The sequence below is a fragment of the Crocodylus siamensis genome, chromosome 4 (assembly GCF_052110815.1).
Source record: "Crocodylus siamensis isolate JL-2025a chromosome 4, ASM5211081v1, whole genome shotgun sequence".
In the NCBI taxonomy this organism is placed as follows: domain Eukaryota; kingdom Metazoa; phylum Chordata; order Crocodylia; family Crocodylidae; genus Crocodylus; species Crocodylus siamensis.
The window spans coordinates 110,109,368-110,128,663 of NC_143398.1; the positions used below are offsets into that span (position 1 = coordinate 110,109,368).

At 43.4% G+C, this 19,296-nt stretch overlaps 1 protein-coding gene across 4 annotated transcripts in view; it reads right to left on the bottom strand.

The window, feature by feature from the left end:
* Positions 1-19,296, bottom strand: part of DNM1L (dynamin 1L) — a 61,516-nt gene that overhangs the window by 34,684 nt on the left and 7,536 nt on the right. For 2 of the 4 annotated variants that reach the window (XM_090043329.1, XM_090043326.1), the window contains exons 2-4: positions 14,678-14,825; positions 2,385-2,423; positions 1,139-1,185 (exon numbers count right to left, since the gene is read on the bottom strand). In XM_090043329.1, the coding sequence (XP_089899455.1) occupies positions 1,139-1,185; positions 2,385-2,423; positions 14,678-14,825 (234 nt within the window). The remainder of the gene's footprint in view (positions 1-1,138; positions 1,186-2,384; positions 2,424-14,677; positions 14,826-19,296) is intronic. The other 2 variants (XM_090043330.1, XM_090043327.1) reach the window with 1 other exon arrangement.

A 19,296-nucleotide genomic window follows, 5' to 3' on the forward strand; every position in this document is an offset into this window, starting at 1 on the left:
ATGTATATGCTTCCCCTGCCAACCTCCACATATTTCCCTGCACCTGCACTTCTGTCTGGCAGCTGCTAAAATACAGTTTGGAATCAACAGCAAGTCAATCTATGGTTATAACATTTTGAAAATGTTTGACTGTTACACCATATACACATAAAAACAGCTCTCTGCACGTGACCTTACCCAAAGCAACACAAGGAAAAAGAAAGACAAACACACCTCTGCATTTAGAATTTATCTGCCCTACCCCAATGTGGGACCTTTTCAGAGTCCAAAACCAAAACAAAGCAACAGGCTAAGGATGAAAGGCTTCAAACAAAATGGGCAAACCTAGAAAGCCCAATAAGCACTAAAGCAGAAGTGTCAAACTCATTTGTCGCCATGGGCTGAATAAGTGGCACCATACACATGGTGCCCAACCTGGCTGGTCTGGGACCTGCACTGCATGTAGTTCCTGCCCCAGACCAGCCAAAGCAGGTGCCGCATGTCCCAGGATGAGTGTCACATGCATCTCGTCTCAGGCCTCATGCAGTACATGCAGCACATGGATCAACTAGAGACCAATGGCAACACCAGGGATTGAATGATGGGGCTATGTAGGCCATATCTTTGACACCCCTGCACTGAAGTCCTTCAGTAACTTTGTTCCTACTTGCTTTGCTGTCACATAGCTGGAGCAAGTTCTCCTTATTCCCTTCAAAATCCTTTGGAGATCCTTTTACTGCCTCCTTGGGTTTTTTTAACCTGTGCTCCATTAAGTCCCTTGGTTGACTAACTGATGGTGGAGTATATAAAACAAAACCCAAATGATTTATGACAGAGCATTTCATGATCTCTGAAAAAAGACACAAAGCAAAGCCAACAATACACACAAATCTAGAATTTTTAAGCTAAACTATCTGGGAGGTGCAATGAAATAAGAGAGACAACCCCAAAAGATACACAACTTAAGAGCGTTTTGAGATTGAAGAAGTTCCCACAACCTTTCCAGGAGATGTAAAATCTACTTCGAGACATGTAGCACATGGAATTGTTTTATTTTAGGGAAAGTTTAGGAAAGAAATAGTCGGCTGAAATTTCAGTCACATAATGGTAATTGAGATTAACCAAGCATGAAGCAGCCACTGCCACTTCGGAAGCATACCTTATTTTTGGTGTGTAGAAATTTACCCCATTCTTCTGCATCAACACCTGAAAACAAATAACATTACATGAGAAATTCAACTTCAGCACCTTTTTTAGGGCCTGTCTGTTGCAACATTTATTTTTAAGGTGACAATGGAGAGTTAATCTATTATCAGAAAATAAACAGCTCAATACAAATATAATTAACATTCTGCTTATCCCAACATCTGCTCCTCATTCCAAGCTTTAATTTGTAAATCTGTTGTCTAATTTCCATTTTCTCATTTGTGGACCTAATTAAACAAATGAGTCATTTATCTATCCTAGCAGGTTCCAGAAGTGCTCTGGCCTACTTAAAGATTAGCCCGTGAAAGTGGGGGATAGGCAAGGAGAAAGAGGAGGAAGAGAGGGACAGGAAAGGAGGGGAGGGATAAAAAAAACATTCTTTTTCTTTTGCTTATAAAAAAGTTTTTGTTTTAAAGATACAGTCTCTTCATGGGAAGTTCTATCAGATTACAGCTGAAAGGGAAAATTATGCTGGAAAAAATGTAAACAACCCATTGTGAATAGTAACAGTGGAACCTTGGGGTTAAAGTCTTTTCAGGACCAAGTCTGCCAAGCATTTTAATTCAACGGTGATTGATAGTGCTCAAGACCTTTGAGGAACAGGCCCAAAGACTGCAAAGGAGATAGAGAAGTGATAGAAGCATTTCTATCTTCCAATGTACATGACTATTAATATCAACTTTAGCCATATTTGGAGACCCTTGTGGTCACATAACTAGATCTCAATGTTTTTAGCAACATTTTCATTTGAGATTTCAAGCTCCTCCACACACAACTCAGTTTTTAAGAAAAACCAACATGAACACAGATGAGTATCTGGCCATCCAAACAGTGCTCATCTAAAATTAAAACACCACTCAGATTGGTTCATTCACATAACGATTTCCAAGAGATGCTCAACAGTGCAGATTAAAAAGGCATTTGGTAACTAAAAATGAACGTTATATGATAAAGCAGCACATCACAAAATAATTGAAATAAAAAAGGTTAAGTTCATATCTTACATTCTATTGCAATGCAAAGTCAGAAAGAATTAAAAATTAAAAAGTCACAAGACCCAGAAAAATAACCAGTCAATACAGTAGCTAACGTTCAAAAGTAAAAGTATAATCAGCAATAAGTGGCATTAAATGTAGGTGGTTAGCATACATAAACATGCAGAGGATGTGTAGGGAGGAAAAGCAAGTGGTAAAGGCAACCTTTAGAAAGGTGTCTTGGATTTTTCCATGTGGCTGGGTCTGCAGTTAAAGAGAAACAGCATTGAATCATGTTTAGCATTTGCTTTTACATTTTATATAGCATTTTTTTTAAATTTTCCATATTAGATGTATGGGGATCACAACTGCATGCATAAATGTGCATGCTATTCAATTATTAATGATTATGCATAATGCATTAGCACAATATACAGTAATTAGAACTCATCTAAACATTGATAAGTAAATGATGCACATTAAACAGATATATCATGTCATGTATTTTACTTGATGTTTTTATTATTGCTGTTCATCTGATTTGACCAATTGACCATGGAATACTGATTTCAGCACATCAAGCAGTGCTTTTTCTTTTGTTATTCAGCACAGCAATCTTAACTTCCCTGGATCAGGTATGTTTCTCTATGATGAATTAGCTATGCAATGAAAACAGGGCATTAGCACAAGTACTTCTTGAGAGTACTTTTGGAAAAGGAAAAGATCAATAACTTTTCTACATAGTTCATAATTATGCATGTCAAAAAAATTCTGCACTTCAGTGAACATAAGGCATGAAGATTAAAAAAGTGGCCATAATTCTGAAGTTGAGTTGAAACGTCAGAGCTGTGACAGCCCAAGAGATGTACAAAAAGCGTTTTTTTGAGCTCTGACCATCACAACAGATTAAGTGGGAGTTTCAGTTTCATAGTTATTAGGGGCTGGAAGGGACCTGACAGATCACTGGGTCCAGCCTCCCCTGCACTTGGGCAGGAAAGACCATGCTGATCACAAGAATGGCACCAAAAGAAAACCGTTTGCTTCTCCCATAAATCTATGACAGCACCAAGTAGCTTGGACCTCAAACTTCAGGTACTATTTAAAGCTTTACACAATCCCAATACAATAAATTAAAATACTGTTTTTACAGTACAAAAAGTTTGGATTTCAGTATTCTGCTGTGGTCCTTGCAACTTAAACCTCCACACCATCACAGCAGCACAAGAACCAAAAATTAGACTTAAGGGTTTTCATCACACCAATGTGTGTACTGCAATGTAGGGCTGTGCAAAGCGTCAGCCCCGATTCGAATCGGTGGAGATCTGGCCTGACTTGGTGGCCGAATCTCCGAATCCGGAAACTCTTTAATTTCTCCAAATTGAATCGGAACCCTGCGAATAGATTCAGAGAGATTTGGAAAGATTCGACAATTCAGACATAGACACAGTTTTAAATGTCTTTTCTCCGTACCTCAAAGTACCAGCAGCTCATGAATGCTGAGATGCTGGAGTGGATGGAGTATCAGCAGTGGACCAGAAGCATTTCCAGGTCCACAGGGAAGCACACTGAGGGTCCCCCAACCTGCCTGCTCGGTGACTGGTGCCTCCTGGGTCTAAGGGGGCATCCGGGGGGGGGGGGGTGTGGAGGGGCACCTAGGGCCACCCTGCAGCCAATTACTGAGCAGGGGGAGAACAGGTCCCCCCCCCCTCCATGCGCTAGGCAGTGGACCCAGAAGTACTTCTGGTCCACTTCTGGCTTCACTGCCGAGCACATGGGCCCCCCACCCATGCTCCCATGGGATGCTCCATCTGCCCCAGCATCACAGCATTCACAAGCCGTGCCTGGTACCTTGAGGAATGTAGAAAAAACATTTAAAGCTGCGTCTGTGGCCGAATCGCTGATTCTCTGAATCAGCATTGAATCTTCAAATTCGGATTTGGCTGAATCTAATCAGGGACAGTGATCTGAATCAACGAATCAAATCACTGCCTCCAATTTGGGCCAAATCTGAATTGAATATGACCCATTTCACACACCCCTACTGCAGGGCATCAAAAGCCTGGTAAATGTCAACTGCCTGAAAAAAAATACCCAAGACAGCAGTACTTGCTCTTGGTGTCAAATTCATCTGGCCCTGTGGGCCAGACCTTTCCCTCAGCCTGCCAGAACCAATACACACAGTGCTCATGCAGGGCAGGGCCAGCACCATGCAAGGTCAGTCCAAGATGCTGTGGGTCCCAAACTGGCTGGAGCAGGCACTGTGTGCGGCACGTGTCCCAGACCCTGTCCCTAGGGCTGTGTGAAATTTTGGCAGCTGTTTTGTTTTGGAGGCGTTTCAGCCCATTTCAGTGTCCGAAACACGAAATCCAAAACAAAACGGAAGGCTCCGAAATATCTCCGAAACTACACAAAACCATCCAAAATGTTTCAGACGTTTTGGAGGTGGGCTTGTAGGGAAATAGAAACTCAGAGGGGAGAGGGAGGGGAAAAGGACTACTCTGATATTGACATCTATAGCTGGTCAGTGTCTGCGATCTGTCCCTGAGATCCCTTCCAATCCCAGTGGTCTGGGGGAGGGACATCAACCTGCTGTCATCCTGTGTGCAGCTCCAGGGGCCTGTACCCCCCCAGAAGGAGTCTGGCACAACCGGGGGGTGCGGGATGACAGCATGCTGTCGCTGTCAGCCGGGGTCAGCACCAGCACCTGAGTCTGTTTGGCGCAGCCCGTACCAAGCGCCGGAAAGAACCCAGGGCTGGCACTGGCCTTAGCCGGCAGTGGCAGCCTACTCTCATCCCACGCACAGACCTGGGAGCCCATGCCCCCTGGGAAGAGTCTGGCACAGCCCCACATCCCTCCTTTTAAAGTACCAGGAGACTGGGGCCAGGAGGGGAATGGGGCCAGGCAGGGCAGCCATGGGCACTTCTCTCATGGTTCCCCAGCACCAGGGCAGAGGCAGGCACAGCTGAAGGAGCTGCAGGAGAAGCTCCCATGGCTGCCCTGCCTGGCCCCAGCCCCTTGGCACTTTAAAAAAAAAAAAAAAAAAATCCCTGCATTCACCAGCTGCAACATGGGTGATCAGGGCCTCTGAGGGCTCATGGCAGAACCCTCCTGTGCAGGACGGGGCAGTGGGGATTCCCGCCTGGCACCCATGCAGCAGCTGTCACATTGCATCATGCACTGTCTGGGAGCTGGAGCAGCTCCACCTCTCAGCCCAAGCCCAGCACCGCTAGCCCCAGAGGCCCCAGTTCCCAGACAGTGCACAGCACCCTGCCAAGCCACGCTGCACCCATGCCATGGGGCAGCTGCCATGTGGGGGGGAGGGCGATCCCCAATTCCCCCACTGTGGCGGGGAAGGGGGAGTGGACCTCTGTCATGAACCCTCAGAGGCCCCGATTGCCAATGCTGCAGCTGGTGAGTACTGGGCTTCTTTGTTTTTTGTTTAAATGCCAGAATTCCTGGGCCAGGCCGGGAATAAGGCCGGGCAGGGCAGCCATGGGAACTTCTCCCGTGGCTCACCCTACCCAGGGAGAGGCAGCCAGAAGAGCCACCAGAGAACCTGCAGCCACCCAGCTGTGCCTACTTCTCCCTGGCTGATCCGTATCAGCGCCAAAACTCCAAAATAAATTCAGCCGAAACGAAACAGAAGTGATCCAAAACAAATCACCATCCCCCGAAACAGCAAAATCCATAACTGAAACGAAACAACCATTTCACACAGCCCTAGTGGACACCATGCATGGGTTAATCTTGAGACTCGGGAAGCACCAGGGGCCAGATGATGGGGTTCTGCAGGCCAGATGCAGCCCTTACACTGTATCTTTGATACCCCTGATCTAACACAACATAAGTTAGGAAAGTAGGAAAAATGAAATGCTTGCTAATGACAGATAGTGAAACAGTAAGATGAAACCTGTTTACAATTTCAAGAATAACAAGCAAAAAAGCAGCTTCAGGAAGGCTTTCCAAATTTGCAAGATTAATACAAATAGAAAAATCAAATCACAACTATAAAATACAGCATAATCTAATTGTTGAATCAACTGCTCTCTCAACATTTAGTATTTACCCACTCCCTTTAAGACTGGACTTGCATTCTGGCTAAAGAAGAAAAGTTAACATTTTGTCTCTTCCCTTACCATGGCACTATGCCTAAGAAAGTTCTCATACATACTGCCCAATCAAAGCAACTTGTTTAAAACATGAATACACTCAATGTTTTTCCCCATGCACTTAGACATGAAAAGCCAAACATTTCCAAAAGGAAGTTTGTAATGTAACACAAGAAAATCTGACATCTACAGGGTTAAATCACCCCAAAATCAGTTTGAAAGGGAATTGGCACTGCAGAAGGATAGGGAAACGAGCACTGCTAGGAAGACATACATGCACTACCTGCTCATCTACAGAAAAGCAGAGACTGCACCATGGTTCCCCCCCACAAAAGCAAACAGAAGCTAGAAAACAGACCAGTCTGTTAACTCAATGATTCACTGGGCTTACTGACAGTTTTGTGCCACAAGTTTCTAAACTGACATGTCAAAACAATATACACTAAAAAAATTACTAGTCTACTAAGAAGCAGTGGAGACTGAACAGCCAACAATAGTGTGAATCTTGGTGTGTAGGAGGCAAGAAAAGAGCAAAGGTTAGTTGTATAAAATTACATAAATGCAGGGGACAAATTTTGGCAGAAGATGGAAAAAAATTACGAGGAGGTGGTAAAGAGTAATATGAAGAAAGAGAAGGAAGAACACAAGCAAACAGAGGTGAAGAATGAAGAGCAGGAACTTAAATGTGGGAAATGAAATAAAATAAAGCAGGCAGGCATAGAACCAGGAAGAGAAAGAACGCATACCATAATGCCAGCCTCAGGCATAACAGATCATGAGTCAGGCCCGGAAAACAAGATCATTGTGGGGAATGGGAGTAAGGGGGCAGGGATGATGAATTTAAAAAAAAAAAAAAATGGAGCCTTTAAGGTACACTCAGCTCACACTTCCAAGTTTTTCTTCTTCTACAACCACAAAAATCTAGAAAATTCTGTAGGCTGCTACATGAAGACAGTCTTGGGTCATCTCTTACCTAAAACCATAGCAAATGAGCACACAGGGCATACTTTTTTTTTCCAGCGATGTGCCAGAGATCTGCTGCTTCAGCGGAGCAGACTCGATTAATCAAGTCTGCTCCGCATGTAAGCTGAGGCGAACTGCACTGTGCTGTGTGCAGCTGTATAAATGCAGTTGCACATCAGCACGCAGAAAATGGTGACGGTGTGTTTTTTTTTAACTAAACCACCTCCGAGGCTGTCACTTATACAACTGCCTGTGTTGCAGCACTGGGGGCTTTTCAAACCAACCAGTGCTGCAACGCATTCATGTGCAAGAATGTCCAGGATGGCAATACTAGTATAATAGAAACAATTTTAAGGCTACTAAATACCAGGACACACTTTCCAGCATTAAAATCAAATGACTGTTTCAGTGACATTTTCTATTAACTTGAATAATTTAGTTAACAAATTGAAATACAGTAGTTTCATTGGCGAAGCCTCTCATTCTTGTTTCTAGGGCTACTGAAAATGTGTTTGGTCTCTGAAAAGCTACGCTTCATCATTCCAACAGAGGAATGGTCACCATAAATGACCCATTTCCCACTTCAGAAAGTCGCATATGAAAAACAGAGAATAGATTAAATGAAATATTCCACAGAAACAGCACAAAGATTTTCATCAGCTATGAACAGAAGCTTTAAGACAATCCATTCAATAAAGTGAGAAACTCTTTATCTTTCTCTTTCTCTTTCCTAGAAAGCTCAGAGGCACCTGTTTAACATTTGAGAAGATTCCTCCTAGAGTTCCAATTTAATGCAAAGCAGATGATGAGAAAAGAGATTACAAAAATATAGTAGCATACAAAGTCACTGAAATAGAGGGGTGCTGGTACTAATGAATAAATTAACATTATGAAACTAACCTACAATTTCTTATTTAAACACTGGAGCATTATAGAAGGCATGCTAGTTTAAATGGTTATGTCAACTTCACACCAGTTCTCCTAGTCAACAGAACTGGAATTCCCCAAACAGAGCTCTCAACTGATGATCAAATCCCCTTACTGCCCTTTTGGCTCCAAACCTGGCTAGATGCCTCCAAAAGAGGTATCCGAGTTACTCCAAAGAACTCTTCCTAAAAGCAAAGCTCCAGTCAGAGTGAGTGATTAAACAAAAGCTGTCAAGAGCCAATAGATAGGACATTTTTTGTTAAACAAAGCACTACAGAGAATAATTTTCTCTGCTCACTCTCCTTGTTTCAACTGCTCTGAACAGGGTCTGAATACTTTTGATAAAAATCCACTGAAAGACAACTTCAGAATTATTTGATACTATACCTCTGCCAAAATGCTGTTTGTAATCTACAGTACCATGCTCTTGACAAAGCCCAAACATAATGAATTTCTTCCCATGTCAGTGTTTCTACACTAGGCAAGCCATTTCTTTGCCACACATCAAGTCAGTCTCCAAAATGTCATTCTACCCTACCTCCTTGTGGGAGCACAGGAAGCTAACCAGGGTCATAAAAAGCTATGATCAGGTCTTCTGTACAAAGATCATCTACAGCAAGAACTTCATAAAGCAAGGTGCAGCAATGTTTTTGGGCAGAGCGCCAAAAACACCCACAACCTCGACTTACAAGATGTTGGTATGTCAGGGTCAGACAGCACAGAGCCACGAGGGGCCCAATACTTGTTGTGGCAGTGCAACCCCAGCCCTTTCCCCTAGTCCAAACCGAGGTGTGCATGCACCTTCCACCAGCCATCAGCCAGGCTGGAGCTCTGCCTATAGCAGTGCAACTGCTAGCAGCCTCCTGGCTGCCCACCACAGCCAACCTTGCCAGGACTCTGCCACCTGCCATGGAGCCCGGGTTGCTCTCAGCAGGCAGGCTGCAAGCACCTGCATCAGGGTCCATGGAGCCCTAGCCCAGCTCATTGCTGGTGGTGGGTACATGCACACCTCAAGGTGGATGGCAGGGAAGGGGCCAAGGCTGCACTGCCACAACAAGAATTGGGCACCAGGCAGCTCCCCTGCCATTCACCAAGGTGCATGTGCCAAGCAAAATGCCTTTGTGTGCCACACTCTGGCACACATGCTAGGAGTTGCCTACTCCTGCCATAAAGCGAAGTCAGGAATAAAATCAGCAAGGCATGAAGAAGTCCAGCTGGTTTTCCAGCTATCCTCCCTCCAAATTTATCGAAATTCCTGCCTAAAGACTATTAAAAAATTAAAAAACTATTCTCTCATGCAATCATTCTATTCTTGCTCTATACTAAATAAAAATGAAGAATCACAACCAAGGAAAATGTATGTACAACATCTTTGATCACTCCAAATGCATCTGTTCCTTCAAGTCTTAAATGGGGGAAGAAGTGTCTTTCCATGTCCTCCTACAATGCATTACCCCACCCTGATCTCAGTGGGGTACTATAGCAGGAACAGACCTTGCTTCAGATACTACAGCTTTTCAAATGCCATGTAAAAAGCTGATAAAGAAGTGCTTCATAAATTTCAGATTCTGGTTTTACTGCTTGCACACTGTCTGTTCATCAAGATGGAAATGTTTTACTTTCCAGTCCAGATAACAAAACACTAAAGGTTACTGAATTATCCAGTCGTAAGTTTGCTCCTTCTTCCCCACCCCCAATCCACAAAAGGGATGAAGATTAACTACAAAAATGATTTGTAGGTGCAAGGCCAATTTAATTATTAATGAGGCCAGATGTTTCACAGAGCTTCCTTCCCCTGTAATTTCACAGAAAACAAATGCAGTGCACTACCATATTAAACATGCCATAAGGGAAATCATTAGATTTCACCTACCAGCTACCAAACCACTAACCTCGTTCTGTAATCCACTTGTGCGTCAGGGAGAGTATGTATATCCATCTGAAGTAGGGTCACATGAAAATACCATGTTCATTGCTTCATTTCTTATGGAATAGACTATTTTCTTTGCACTGATATTTTCCAGCTATTTTGGGCTTACAGTTACCTTAGCTGGCAACCTGAGGAGACTGTACAACACGGGGCAAAACAAAATAAAACTTCTGTAGTCTTCTCATCCCAGAAAATCAGAAATCTATTCAAATGTATGGCTGCAGCTCTATTTTGACCACCAGGATGCTAAGGAGCAAACTCTGAAAGCCCTGGGAGAAACTTCCTCAAAAGAAAAATGCAGTGGACTCAATCCTCAGATCACACTGACTCCTTTGAAAGGAGGTCAGAATAAAGTCAGAGCTTCTGGAAAGAAGAGAGGATTTCTAACTACCTGCAGAGTCATGGAGGCAATGCTACTTTCATTAAAATCCGTCTTTAAAAAGTAATTCACTAGTCTGTACTGTACATGGTTACAGGTGTTTACTCTTACAATGGGCAGCAATTAAAAACTCTTTAATTTACAAAAATTTGAGGTTTCAAGATTAAAACACTCACACGAATGCAACCCTTCAGGTGACAGACACGTATCTAACAAAGCCTCACTTCCAGAACCACTAACATCCATGAATACTGCATATAAATATAAGCAGTATAAACTGACTTAACATTTTAACAGTAGTTTTGCACAATCAGCATAATCCAAGACATCAGTATCTACTATTTTAACTGCAATATGAACTTGTGCTTCCACAGACCTGATTGGCAGCATATTCATAATTAGCATACTCTACTGATGAAGAAACTGAAGTTCTCTTACGTAAGCAACAATAATGGACCAAATATTACATTCTAGTAGAATTAGAATAGGTTCTCTGCTACAAATATCTCATATAAGGTTCTCCACTGCTCTTGGGAAAAGTGTCATTTCTTGCCATGCTGAACCTCTACTGGGACTTGTAGCATTATATACTGTATTTAAATAACATTAAATTGCCTCTAACAACTTCATGGTGATTGGTAATTAGCACATGTCACTTGACAGTTAACATGACTCTAGTCAAGTATCACAAGGCTAGTTCTATGAAAAGCAGCCAATTTGCATAGTATTTGCATAGGACAGCACCACAAGATCAGCTTTTTTTACATTTTGTCATTAGAGGAAAAAATATTTTAAACTTACAGTATGTTCTTGAAAATAAACTTTACAAAATTTGTACCAGTTGACTTCAAACTGAAAAGGAGCTAGAATGGCCCTCAAATCTGTCTTTTTGATCCGCACAATGTCAACACGCTGATATTTAGATTCCGCAAACAGCATTTGCTCTGGATTATCAATAACATAAAATATAACTCTGGGAGAGAGGAAAGTAGATCCTACAATGTCACTGAGCTTTCTTCTAATAATCTCAGCTTGGTGGTAAAAGCACACACACGTGTACAATTCCAGAGGTTATTTATCCTGAAATCTTGTTTCCCCGCTTAAATGTAGCTCAAATTCTGGGCCTCAACTTCCTAATTCCTGCTTTATAAACAAACAGACCAAATCTAACAGTCTACTTTGACATGGTGTATGGCCTATTTTAGAAATTTTACATTCAACTATATAGTAGCTCAGCAGCTTATAAATTAGAAAAAGTTCGAAAGAAGATATTATGCCTCCCAAAAAACAAGATCATTCCTTAAATCCCAGTCATTGTGCAAGACATTTACAAGGCATTTTTATGGCCTTGGTGCATCCAAGCATTTACTGTATCAGGACAGAGACTATAAGACAGACAAAATCTAATAACCACTCTCTGTTACAGACAAGTAACATATTTACTCAAAGCCAAGACAAGGCTCCCCACCCCCATTTCACACAATGGGAAAAAAAGCTGCGTTTTGGATCCAAGTACCAGGACTAGGCCCAAAAGCTACTGTCTGCCTCTACTCCCCACCCCACCCCCGCAGCAGTGCAGGGAAAGAGAGAAACAGATTAATTTAAGATGACCCTCCAGTAACTCTCTACACGGAAAATTATAACACACTTACAGTTTTCCACACACAAAAACTAATTATTGGGCAGTTCTGTCTTAAAAATCAGAGTCACCTTGGATTCAGATAAATGCAGCATATATATGTGTGCTGTGTGCAAGAGATCTTTGTATGCATGCTTCTGGCTCTGTGTATATACACACACACAACCTTTTGAAGAGTCCCTTTGAGGCCCCTGTGTTAGGTTTCAGTTCTTATTTCTTGCAGGATCCTAGCAATTTGTTTGTATAACAGAAAACTTCCAGATTAGTTGATGAAAGCCATAAAAGCTCTCCATTTTGGTAAGATTAAATCTTCACCGTCAAGGAGGTTAAAGGGTTAAAGTATAAAGTATTACATATGCACAGTACACACTGGTTTTCATCCGTGGATCAAAACAGACTTTACAAATATTACTTTAACTCAGGACTGTCCAACTGGCAGCTTACAGGTTGCATGCAGCCCATAAAGGGTAAATATGCAGCCTCTGGGCTTTTACCCAGCCATTGCTTCCTCATCAATTTCTGGTTGCTGCTTCCTGCCTTGGTCCCAGGGGCAGATAGCACAGGAAAGTGAGCATGAGTCTGGGCTATGTGGGCAGGAGGGAAGTGGGGAAGAGGAAATAGGGGCCATGCACAACAGTGGCAGGGAGAGGGCACCCACATGGACATGTGTTGCCAAGACAGGAGGCGGAAGTGCATGCTGGGGTATAGAGAATCACATTTTCATACTTGCATTGTACAGTGGGTGGGAAGGGCATCCAAACAGCATGCCTGGTGTGGTCCTTGCTGATGTGGTATAGTCCCTAGCGGCTTAAATTGGACAGCCCGGATTTAATCTAACACTCCTGTGCAACAGGCTTTGCTAGCCACATTTTATATTTGAACAGGACAAACCCCAAAATAAAAGAAAATCTCCAACAGAGCTAAGAAGAGAACGTTTCCCAACCCCATGCACTCTACAAACAAACCCATTTTTTACGCCTTGAAGACTGAGGAATATAGCACACAAGTTAGTAATTAGTATGCATGAATTATATTGTAAAAACAAAGTAAAAGCAGTTCTAAGGGTAGCAAAGCATTATGTACAGGTAAGGAACAAACATGAAATCACATGTCTACATTTAAAGAAACCAGTTGCCTTTTTGGTCCCGTTTCAGTATCTACATTCCTTTCAGAGTCTGCTTCTGTGGAGGTATTTTTTACTTTGCATTTGCGCTTGCCTCTTGCCTCCACAAAGAAGTCTGGCACATAAGCACTTCCGAAGTCCCACCACTGATAGCTGTTCTTCAATAGCCAAAGGGTGCAAGTATTACATTAAGAAAACAAAACTACTTTAACAGATTTCTGGGCTCTTGACTTTAAAACTACTTTTTAAAAGAAGTTTTATTTAAACGCACATGGAATTAACCAATATTCTTTGTTGCTGCAAGTGGTAAACCCAAACCCAAGTATACTTGGATTTATGCCATCAGGTTTCTGTGTTCTTCCACTGTCAACCCTTCCCCCCTCCCCCCCCCAAAAAACCCAACCAAACAAACAAGATTTTAGAAATATTACATTGTAAGCAAAGACAGACTAGTATGCCCAGTCTTTTCTCACCTCCTTAAGATTAAGAGTGTTATTTAATATAAAATGAAACCGTGCCAACTCCCCAAAGGACAAATGAGGTAACATTCTTGATGAGCAAGACATAAGGAGGCACTACAAGAAACTAAAGCCTCATCCTACTTTATGTGGTTTAAAATTTCTCAGTAATATGATACCCATAAACCAGAGGTTCCAATATCTTTGCATCTATACAAGGTCCATACCCCTTACACTATTTTTCCTGTGTATTTTAAACCCTTTTCCATAAAAATTATGCTTTCATCATGTGAGGGGAGATTTTATTGCTCAGCAGGACATTAAAGATGCAGCAAAACTGTACTGCAGATCCTAGACTTTGGAATCATAGGAAGTTAGGGTTGGAAGGGACCTCAGGAGGTCATCTAGTCCAACTCCCTGCTCAAAGCAGGACCATCCCCACAACTAGATCATCCTAGCCAAAGCTTTGTCTACCTGGGTTTTGAACACATCCAAGGATGGAGCTTCCCTCACTTGTCTGGGTGACTTGTCCCAGTGTTTTATTACCCTCTTAGTAAGAAAATTCTTCCTAATATCTAATCTAAACTTCCCTGACTACAACTTGAGACCGTTGCTCTCAACATTCACCACCAGCCACATATGTCGTAAGTTCTTTGGCACGATCTTCTCAAGTGCTCAAAAAGAGACAGAAGACGAGTTAAAATAGGAACTGTACTGAAAGTGCAATATAGCAAAACTTCTGAATTTAAGCTATTCTGTTGTATGGATAAAGCAGACTGTATCAGGAGCTACAATATATTTTTCAGTAATATAAAAGTATACATAAATAAATAAGATACCAGAGTGCATCTACAGTTTAGGGGTAAGAATAGTGTATTTTCACCTTACTTGAGACTACACAAGAAAAAAAAAACAGAAATATTATCCTCAAAAAGAGAGATAATTAGGTAAACGCATGAAGCTTAAAATCCCAGTTAGATTACACTTACCATTTTCATCTCCGGTTGTTTTCCGACTGTCATCTAGAGAAACGTGCACCAGCTGCAGGATAAGGGGTCTCCGGGTGATAATCCCAGTACCTCTTGGGAGCAGATCCCTTCCCACAAGACTTTCCAGCACTGAACTCTTTCCACTGCTCTGAAAACGGGAAGAAAGCTACGTGACTGTCTTAAAATACTGAGACGCTGTTAATATTCATTCCACTGTGTGGCTGTAGCTTTCATCATTCACATATGTACAATGTCCATTCTTCCCTCTTCTATTCACTTTCCTAACCCTCATGTTACTTCAGACTTGTAGATAAAAAAGACACAAGCCACTGGTATCATGCTGTGCACCCAGATACAATATAAGGCAACATAGCAATAGGTTTGCCTCGTGTAATGTAATGAACAAACAAGTCTCCTTTCAACATTTATGTTAAAACTTATACGTTATGAAAAAAAAAAAAAAAAAAAAAGAAAAAATTATCAGGATTGTCCCTACCCAAACTAGTTTGTCTGAAACAGCTGTCCCTATTCTATCTTTTAACAGTGGAGTAGGAAAAAGGAGGGTTATGAGAGTTAAGGTACAGGTGTGGGCCAGGGCTACTGATTTCCAAGCTCCAGCACTGACCATGCAACACCTATGGACAGTTACTTGAAGAAACCTGTAATGGCATTTGATGAAAAATGTGCTCACCTAATTTCCCTTGGTGCTAAAACCTTAGTTTTTTGGATCTGTGCTGGGCAACCCACATTTTAACAATTTGTAGCTGTTCTTTCTGCAGTTGTAAATAGAAAGTATGGGATTAAATGGTCCAGAACCCATATGAGACATCTTGGGATTGTACAACAATGCAAATACATTATAACACTGACTCAACAAAGCAGTGAGGGCAACGTCAGAATTTCCCTGGTCTTTTAATGGTTTGCTGACTGTAGGGAACACCCTGGGGTACCACAGGTTTCACAGTGCGTCAGAACATCATTTTTCTTCAAGACAGAAACACCATCAAGGCTGCTCTGAAATCCCAGATAGAGTTTCCGAGGATTCACTGTTTTGCTCCTGCATATAATTACCACTAACAAAGGTACTGCCCATCAAATTACACCGTCAGTAACACCTGTCTACATTGTCTTGCGGCATTTGTGCAGCTGTGATTGTTGGGCCCAGTAACCAAAACTTAACAAACAATTCCATTATGGAGGAACAGGCTACAGATTCCCCTGAGCCCTTGTCTACATCGGAAAGTTGACCAGAATAATTATTGTGAAATAAACTACTCCAAAATAGCTATTACAGAAGAGCTTCCTGTTTGGGCTCTATTCTGAAATAAAAGTGCTTCTTTCCAGGGAAGTGTACAAATTATACTGAAATAAGATGTCCAGGGAGAGAAATTCTTCCTAAATAGCTTAATACCCAACAGCTATTCCAGTTAGTTTCCCCGTATAGACAAGCCTGTCAGTTGTGCTCATTCTCCAGGCCTGAAGAAAGTAAAAAGTGCATTTACCATGTCAAAAATGGGATTTTGAAAGGATGGGACACTGGCCTCAATAGTTCTCACCTAAATCACTTTTTTGAAGCATCACTATACTGCAAATTTTTACAAGAAAAGCCCACAAACACATCCACACAAGCCCCTCTCTGTTTTTGGGAGGGAAGGGACAGCCTGTCTATTCCCAGATCTTGCAAAGGTTGGAAGGGGGTGGGGAGGAGAAGAAAGAGGGGAGAAGGATTCAATCAATGTTGTCAAACTCCAGTGCTGCTCCTCCACTTCTGGCTGCCCCTAAATGCATTATTCCCTACCCCATAAGATCTTTTCTGGGTTAAAGACAACAGGGCTTTATGCCATGGCACCCACTCTAAGGTAGGCTGTAGATTAGCTAGTCAGCTTACTGCCTTATTAAGACTGCTAGATATTGGAAAGCCCAGACCCATCTCCTGACATGCTAAAAGGCACAGGAAAGGAGAAAAACAGGACCATCTTGCCATTGTTCAAGTCTGAGGGGTTCCAAATCACTCACGATGCCAAAAAGCCCAATCTTCCTAACTAGATGGAAAAGGTACCAGCGAACAGAGCTAACTGCAGTTTTTCCCAGTTGCCAAATAGGAATATTAGAAGGAATATTGGCACAAGTTTCAACTAATATGTGGACCTGCCACATGGAGCACTACACAAATACGCTAAAGCAATTGTTTAACATTATCAGAGCAATAGCATGCCAGTTTATAATCCAACAAAAAAGTCGAGACATCCCAGTTTTTAAAACTAACTGTTCTCTAAACTCAATGCAATAGAAACAAACTGATGGAGATGCATTATTCAGATATCTGATAACAGTAAGAGAAAAACTCATGGTGCCTTATGATGATCCCTGGAGGAATCTTCTCCAAAAGCTTTACTTACATAACAGAGAGCACATTTTTTGTTCCCAAAATTATTTTCTTCCGAGGGTAGGTTTGAGACACTAAGACACTAGGGTGAAACAGACCGATTACAAAATGGTCAGGAGAAATAGGGGGGAAGCTACCATTCAGTGGGAGAACAAGAGGCCTGGAAGCACACACAAGTCAAAAACAGAGAAATGTTGTACCCTGCTCAGCTCTGCCCATTCTTCCAAAATGAGCTGGAAGCAGCTCCTAAAATAGTCAATGTTAACAGAGCCACTAAAACTGCCAATTTAATGAATCATTAAAACCCTATTGCAGTAGTCTCCAACCTTTTAAAGTAGAAGATCACCTTTGGCATTTGAAAAATCAACCCAAATGTACCATGCTTCCCACCAGTAAGTCTGTGGGGAGGAAAGGAGCGGGGAAGGAGATGGAGAAAAAATTATTTAGCAGCCCACCTCTCCAGTAGGTAAGTCTGTGGGGGAAGCAGCAAAGCAAATCAAGGCCCCAACCCTAGCCCCACTTCCTCCTTCACTTGGGGGGGAGGGGGGGGGAGGGAGGAGGCCTTAATCTGGCCCCAGCCACCTTCCCTCTGCCATGGACTGACCTGCTGGGCTGCGGCATGCACATGCACCAGGGCCCTCAGTCCCCCACCCCAGCCTCAAATCAACTCCAAGAGGCTCAAAGGTTGACCGGTAAATCAAGATCCACTGGTTGGTGACCACTGGGTCCAGGATAGAGTGCGTGTGCAATTACAGTTTCTGTTACAGCTGTCATTTTTTTTCTAGCCATCTGCTGACTCTGTATGAAAAAGCAATGCTGTTCACATTGTGGAGGGATTTTTTATGGCCCTAAAAGCCCTAAAGAAAACCCTGTAATTTCTACAAATGGAAGGTTCCAGGTACTACTCAACCCGACCCATCTCAGCAGATGACTTCTTGCTTTCAAGGCACCATATAAATGGCTAATTAACCTCAGTTTCACTTTGCTGCTTCTGCTCCAAACAAGTACCAGACAGTCAGAGCAGAATTGTGGGGGGAGGGGCCTCCACACAAAAGAGAAACAACTCCACATAAAACCATAGCTGCAACAGATAAGAACAAGAGATCTAGAATTGCAAATGCATGATCCCTTTTCAGGCTCTACCTGCTCTGGGGATTTGCCACAATCCTATCCAGCACTGGACATTCATTAATACAGCCACACAAGTGTAAAGCCTATTGCTTCCACGAGTAGACTTTTCTGCTCAAACATCATGAACTTCACCAATAAAAGGAAAATACAGCTGCACCAGACATTAGGGGTGTGTCCAGACGAGGGTGCATGTGCCTCTTGCCCCATCCCAAACCCCTCTGAGGTGGAGCAGCAGACATGTGTAGGAGCAAAAAAAAATGCTCCCCACGCTGTAAGTTGGCAGCATGGGGAGAAAATTAGACCCATTGATGGGGTCTAAAAAAAGCGAAGTTTAAAGAAGTGGAGCAGGGCGTGGTCTCGGACCGTAGGCAACCGGAGGCTGGATCCTCCATGGAGATTTTCTGGCTGTCAGAGCATCTCTAAGGTTGGCCCCTCGCCCAAGTGCTCAAACACACGGCCGGTGAGGCCGCATGTTTCAGCACCAGGGCTCCGGTGCCAGCGAGTAAGGCGTCGGGGTGGCTGGAAGGGACCATGGGGGGGACCCCCCCATGGCCCCGCCCATTTCCCCAGCCCCCTATCCCCCTGCCAGCCCCCCCCCGGGGGCCCTGACTCCTGCTGCAGCCAGCCCCTCCCCCCGCCAGCCCCTGCAGGCCCCCTCCCCCTGCCAGCCCCCCTGAGACTCCCAACCCCTGCCACAGCTGGCCCCTCCCCCCACCAGCCCCCTTGAGGCCCCCCCAACCCCTGCCCTGTCCAGCCCCATCCCCCCAAGACCCCCGGATCTCTGCTCCCCCACCCCATACTTAACAAACAAACAAACAAACCAACCCAGCACTTACTGGCAGTTGGAGCTGCATGTGGCTGACTGGGGCCCCACTCGCACAGTGCGGGGCAGGGTGACAACCCCAGAAGCCCCAGCCTGGGCCCTCCTACCCGCCGCTGTCCTGTGCTGCCTGGGGGGGGGCGCTCTGCCAGGAAGCCCCGGAGGGCCCCCCCCCCCCCCAACCCCTGCTTCTAAGGTAAGCAGAGCCTTTTTCCCCCATTTTTTTTCCATTCTTTTTCTGAGTTTTTTTTAAAGTGATGGTGCCTGGGGTTGTGGGGGTAG